This window comes from Calidris pugnax, unplaced genomic scaffold (genome assembly GCF_001431845.1).
Source record: "Calidris pugnax isolate Ruff unplaced genomic scaffold, ASM143184v1 scaffold9, whole genome shotgun sequence".
NCBI lineage: Eukaryota > Metazoa > Chordata > Aves > Charadriiformes > Scolopacidae > Calidris > Calidris pugnax.
The window spans coordinates 4,525,257-4,531,401 of NW_015090778.1; the positions used below are offsets into that span (position 1 = coordinate 4,525,257).

The 6,145-nt window shown below is 54.3% G+C and overlaps 2 protein-coding genes across 7 annotated transcripts in view; one reads left to right on the forward strand and one right to left on the reverse strand.

Annotated features, from left to right (window-relative positions):
- The window catches only part of SLC9A3R1 (solute carrier family 9, subfamily A (NHE3, cation proton antiporter 3), member 3 regulator 1), a 10,717-nt gene extending 9,605 nt beyond the window's left edge, over positions 1 to 1,112 (forward strand). The window contains exon 6 of the mRNA XM_014953463.1: positions 48 to 1,112. Within this exon, the coding sequence (XP_014808949.1) occupies positions 48 to 212 (165 nt within the window). The 3' untranslated portion in view covers positions 213 to 1,112. The remainder of the gene's footprint in view (positions 1 to 47) is intronic.
- Positions 1,113 to 2,867: 1,755 nt separating this feature from the next.
- The window catches only part of NAT9 (N-acetyltransferase 9 (GCN5-related, putative)), an 8,063-nt gene continuing 4,785 nt past the window's right edge, over positions 2,868 to 6,145 (reverse strand). For 5 of the 6 annotated variants that reach the window (XM_014953507.1, XM_014953490.1, XM_014953515.1 and 2 more), the window contains 4 exons: positions 5,086 to 5,226; positions 4,819 to 4,878; positions 4,560 to 4,654; positions 2,868 to 4,465 (listed from right to left, as the gene is read on the reverse strand). In XM_014953507.1, coding sequence (XP_014808993.1) covers positions 4,319 to 4,465; positions 4,560 to 4,654; positions 4,819 to 4,878; positions 5,086 to 5,226 — 443 coding nt within the window. In that variant the 3' untranslated portion in view covers positions 2,868 to 4,318. The remainder of the gene's footprint in view (positions 4,466 to 4,559; positions 4,655 to 4,818; positions 4,879 to 5,085; positions 5,227 to 6,145) is intronic. The other variant, XM_014953483.1, reaches the window with a different exon arrangement.

Consider the following 6,145-nt stretch of genomic DNA (forward strand, 5'->3'; position numbering starts at 1 on the left):
GTGGGGAGGGGACCACAGTGAGGGTGACGTAGCCTCTCGCCCCCCAGCCCGACACGCGGGAGGTTGACAAGCGCCATTCAGCGCCCGGCTCCATCCTGGACCTCGACATCCCGCTGGCGGTGGCCAAGGAGCGGGCGCACCAGAAGCGCAGCAACAAGCGGGCACCTCAGATGGACTGGAGCAAGAAAAACGAACTGTTCAGCAACCTGTGAAGGCTCTGGGGTGGGGGTCCATCAACCCTCCCCCCCCTCCAGCTTCACTCCCTCCTCTCCTGCATCCCCCCTCCTCCCCACCATCTCCGGTGGGGATGTGGGGCTGCTCCCCACCGCTCTGACCCGAGGGCTGGGGCTCGGTGGCCAGCAGGCATTCCTGCAGCAGGGTCCTGGGCACTGGTTTTAAGCTAGAGAGAGCTGGGGGGCAGGGGGGGCTGCCCCCAGCCATGAGCCCATCCCCGGGGTGCTCTTCCAGCCCTGCCTTGAAGCCCTGCACACCCCCCCTAGGCACAAACAGGGGTTTGAGGGTGGATCTTTCGTTCCTTGGTTCTTCCCCCACCCCAAACCACATCTCTATTTGAGCTCCCTCCCTCCTCCCCCCAAATTGCCCTTTAACTGCAAAACATGTTTTAGTGAATTTTAGCAACCCCCACCTGCCCGGCCACCAAACACAGCGATTCCTCCCTGGGGTGTTTGAGCCCAACCTGGCAAGCTCCGTCCACGCTCCTGTCCCTTCACCCCTTGGGTCCTGGGGGGGGTACAAGGAGGGACAGGGGAGCCCCCAGCCCCTGGGGCTGTTCTGGGAGAGGAGAAGGTGTCCGGAGCCAGCGCAGCAAGCAATAATTATCTCCTTTGCTCCCACTCACTCCTGGACACAGAGCTGATCAGGGTTTGAATCCGACACTGTTTAATTTAAAGGCTTCTCAATAGACTGCTTTTTTTTTTTTCTCCAAAATAAGAGTTTTCCAATCACACAGTCTATTTTTTTTTTTTTTTAAAATGTATTTTGTGGAAATTCTTCCTGTGAATGTTTTGTTTCTGTGTTTCGCGATCGGGTGTTGTTCATACTGTCTGGCTCAAGAGAAATTCTGTTTACTGGAATAAACCTTCCTGACTTCACGTGTCCGCTTTAAGGCTAAATCCTTCCAAAGCCTGAGGGAGGGGGGGCTCGCTGGGGGCTCACCGTGCTGCCGGGGCTGGGGAAAGAGGTGGGCAACACTCCAGTGGTGGTGGTGGGACACTGGGGCTGGTTTGGGTGCTCCCTCAGCACCCTGTGTGGCCAGGCTTGGGGGGGAGGTGGGGAGAATTAATGCCTTGGGGTGATTAAAGGGCTCTAATCCCCTGGGGAGCGCGGGTGGGTGCGTGTGATGTGAGGCTCTAATCTGTGTCTGCTGGCCTGGTTGGAGGGCAGCAGATCTGCTGGGGGCAGCCCAAATCTACCCCCAGCCCCTCTTGGGCAGAGAGGTGTTTCAGAGTGGGGTTGGTGGTGGTGCCAGGGCTGGAAGGGGCTGGGGACCCAGCACGGTGGGGCCAAGATGTCCCCAGGGCTCTGCCACCCTGCCCACTTCCCAGGGCTATTTTTAAGCCCATCCAGGGCAGTTTATTCATGGCCAAGCTAAGCCCTGCTGCCACAGCGGGCGAGTGTGGGGGCACACTGTGCCTGGGGGGCTTGGCAGGGCCAGGCTGGTGGTACCATAGCTGTACCAGGGAGGGTGGGATGGTGGTTTCCAGGGACAAGGCAGGGCTGTGCTCTCAGCAGTGGCCGTGGACCTGAAGCCCCGGCCTCTGCCCAGCATCTTTGCTCCTGCACACTCTTTGTCTTGTGCTCCAAGCCTCCAGACAAGCCCCTCTACCCGAGCAGATGAGTGGTCACAGAGGTCTGCAGCTCAAATGATGCCCAAGTGAAAAGTGCCACAAGCTCTGCGGGGGACACACATGTCACTCTCCCTCTGGAAGCAGAGGGAGCTCATTGCAACCTGCCTCATCCTTGGAAGTGGTGTCCTTTGCAGCAGCACTGGAGGGCAGAGGTAAGTCCCTGTCCCCTCCTTTCCCACCACTACCCCTTTGGGAACAGCAGGGTGTCTCTGAGCCCCTGTCCCCTCCTTTCCCACCCTCACCCCTTTGGGGACAGCAGGATGTCCCTGCCTGGGACGGAGGGCGATGCCATGAGCTGGGGCTGCCCATGTGGGGCAGGAGTGGGGGTACCCAGCCAGTCCCAGCCACATATTTTGCCTTTTTGCCTGGTTGGAGCCTGGGGACTGGTTCCCTGTGGTTGAGCCCTGCCGGGTTTCCCCTCCCAGCCCTGGGGGAGGGCTGTGGCTCCGGGACAGACCCAACTTTGTTTCAGGTTGCCAGGGCGAAGGCTTTTCCTAGCCGCCCGCGGAGGCGGGGGAGCACGCTGGCGTTGCCGGGGGACTGGGGATGCCAAGCCAGGAGCTCGCCAGCTCCAGAGCAACCAGCCGGGCACGGGGAGCCATGGCAGGGCTGGGGAGGGCTGCACAGATTCACTGTGCCCCCCTCAGCCCTGGCAGAGGTTAAAAGAAATTATTTTTCCCCACCTTGGTCACTTTTTAGAGGAGCAAACCCCACCCCGGCTGCATCTCTCCTGCCAGCCTGACCTCGCTCCACTGGCAGAGGGGTGAAAAGCTCCACAGAAGGAGCAATTTACCCGTCGGGTTCTGCAAATCTCATTCTGGGGGACAAAATCCATCCCCGCCTGCAGCAGGTGACGAAGAGCACAGGGATTAGTAACCCTCGTCATGGTAATCCCTGCTGGAAGCAGAGCCGCTCTTCGCTTCATTACCGCACGAAGCTTTCGCTACAACTAAATCCACACTAAAAGCTTGTTGTTTAAAATACCATGATAAAACGCTGTTCCCACACTTGGCTTTAATATTAGTCACAGGAAGAATGCATTTAAATGAACTAAAATTGGAAAACTAAAACCCCCAGGCCCTAAAAATACGGGCACAGCAACACTAAAAATTCCACAGCCTACCAGTCTCCAATAAAAACCCCCCTGGGCAAAGCTGAAAGCTATTACCTGACACTTTGCAATTGGAACAAATAATTTCTGGTCTAGAATTAGCTGCTGTTACAGCTGCTATTGTGGTGGGAAAACATGCAGGAGCGTCAGTTATCCTCCTTACCTTCTGTCCTCTCCTCTCAGCGAGCTGCCCCGCTGTGGAGAGCACGCTGCCTGGGGCAGGAGAGGTCAGGCTGAACAACTGCATTGAACGCTCTGTCCAGTGGGAGTCAGGCAAGTCCCTCTTCTTCAGCGATAGATCTCATCAACACCACGGTGGAAGCGGGCTGGCCAACTCCTCCCCTCAATATATCTGTCCCCAGGAAGATTTCTATCCCCCTCCGCGTTCATCCTACCGAAGAGCGGCGAAAGCAGCCTCCAGGCTCAGCAGAGCAAGTCCTGAGCTCCTCCAAGACAGGGATCGCTGCTGTATCTCCTCTCAGTTGTGTTCTCCTCCTCCTTGCTTTCATAAAAGCAGCCTGGTCAAACAAGGTGCAATATCCCTTTCACTGATGGCCTGAGGTTTCCAGCTCCGCGCTCGTTAACAGGCAGCAACGGGCCAAAGCACGGTCCCGAAACTCCGCGTGGGGTTTTGTCTCAGCAGCTGCCAGTTCCCCCGTGACACAGCCTCCGTGGTGAGGCTCTGCTCTACTCTCAGTTGGCTGATATCAATAATTTTCATCACTTGCCCTTTGGTTGTGCTGACCCACACCTGAGCTGCTCGCTCCAGGACCCTGCAGCCCACCACACCCCAGAAAATAGGGTTCAAAGACTCCCTGCTGTGCTTTACAACTCCTAACCACCCTTTCAGCAGCCAAAGCGAGCAGCCGAGCCACACTGCTCCCAGACAGCTCTGGGAAAACCTCCGAATTTTGTCAGTGTTTTTATTCAAGAGAAGACAGGCTGAGCTACCAGCACACTGAGACTGCCTCTGTCCAGCTGATGAATCCTGCTCTATGGGCAGTGGAAGAAAGAACAGTGGGTGCTGCTCGTCCAGAAACTGGTCACACTAGGAATCAATTAATTGCTGGTGATTTTAGGCTCTGCTGGAACAGCATGTTAAGGTTACAGTCATTCCTGGTCAAGCCTGTGAATTAGTGGCCGCTCTCCAGGTCCAAATTTCAGGCAGTATTCCTGGCTGATGCAACAAGGTGCGAAGTTGACATGATGACAAAGTACCCAAAGGAGACAGATGAGAACAGTTAAGTGCAGCGTTGGCTCATTGGTGTCCTCCACAGCCAGACCTCGCAGCAGCATCCAGCTCCTCCCTGGAAACCAGGCCCGTGCCTGGATGTGTCTGTCAGGTCTCTGGCACCCCAGCTGGCAGCTTCAGTTCAACGTAGCTCTTCTCTTCCACGTGATTTGTCTGTTCCAGGAGCCACCGTCTCTCCTGGTCACTGACATCCAGCCTCAGTGTCACCTCTTGGAAAACACTGTTCACAGCAACCTGTGTCACACAGAGGAAAAGCAGCTCAATCCCGGTCACAGGGCAAACGAAAATTCACATTCTCTGGGTAGGAGATGGGCTGCCGTTACCACACCTCCTTAAAATGAAGCTTTTTGAACATGCAGATACTGGCTTCGTTTTCCAGACCAATCTTAGCCTCAAATTTGGTGATCCCCAGGTTTCTCACTCCTGCAAAAGAAACCAGAAAGAGAAGCATTTCTATTACCTGCTCGTCTGCCGCATCTATGAAAGCACAGGACTCTGACTTGTGGGGCAGATGCATCCCTTACTGCCCTGTCTGTATCACTAGGGATATCCCAACTGTATATTCCTGTGAACTGAGCCACCCTTACCATAGGACATCATCATCAGAGTTGCCTCCTTGCCAAACCCTCTGCCTCGGTAGCTGGGCTCTGAAAGAGAGCACCACAGAAGTCAGGATCCAGTTATCCAGCCAAATCTGCCATGCCGGATGCTTTTCAGAAGAGACTGTGAGCTGGACCAGCAAAGGATGCTGAAGAGCCATGGTAAAGCAATGAGAATAACAAGCTGCTGCACGTTAACATCTGTCTGCAGCTGGCTTTAGCCACAAAGGTGGAAGCCACGAAGCAGAACCTGACCTGCGATCATAATTTCAATCTCGCCCAAAGTCGGATCCTCAGTGTTGGTGAGGAAGAGGTTGACATCCCCCACCATGCAGTCCTCATCCTCCTGTGCCTGCCCCGACCGCCGCTGCGTGTCCAGCACGATGAAGGTGCACTCTGGGGAAAAGAAAAACATCGCAGCATTTTCAGGGCATGCTGAGAATTACTCACAAATTACTGCAGGGTGAAACTAAAGGCACGCAATGGACAGAGGAACAACAGCTTCCACCTGTTAGCAGTGAGGAAGGGCTAATAATTAGGCCTCCCGTGCCAGGTGTGCCTGCTCCCATCCCAAGAAATAGAAGAAATAGTCTGAAAAACCCGTTGTGAGGGTGACGTAGACACCAAGACTAGAAACAGCCTATTTAAGGAGCGTGAAAACTTTCACCCTATGACTGAGATGTCCCTGCCTTGTCTTGCTCTGCAGCAAGTTTGGGCAAAGAATTGTTTGGTGCACAAGAGACTGACAGCTGATGATTCACCTAGTCCATATTATTTTTGCTTTTAGTAAGGCTTTTAATGCCAGCCAAGACAAATGTTCCAGACTGAGGTCTTTGCCACCCTCGGTATTTTGCAGCTCACTATATTTCTACCAGGCTTTTATGGGCAGTGATTTATTTCCTGTAGAAGAGCCAGGGAACCAATTCGGTCAGCACATCTCAACCAGGTAATTATAAAGTCATTCGATTTCTCAAGGAAAAACACAACCCCCTTCCACCTTTTTATCAGGCCTGGTGAGTGTTGACCGTGCAGCAGCAGCTCAGCAGATGATGCTGTGGGGTGTAAATCTCTGTAATCTTTGAAAAACTGCGTACATAAAAAGGACACTAACACCCTCGGAAACTCTCTACTTCCCTGAGCATATACCAGCTATAAACAGAAAGCTGGTTCAAAGCTACTGTTGTAGAAGGTCTCACATCCCCTCTGCTTCAAAAATACATCCTGCTCACCAGGAGCTCTCAGCCCGTTGTGGGCGCTTTACAGGACAGAAGGGACCTGCTCACCACTCCCACCCACCCACCCACCCTTAGAAAAT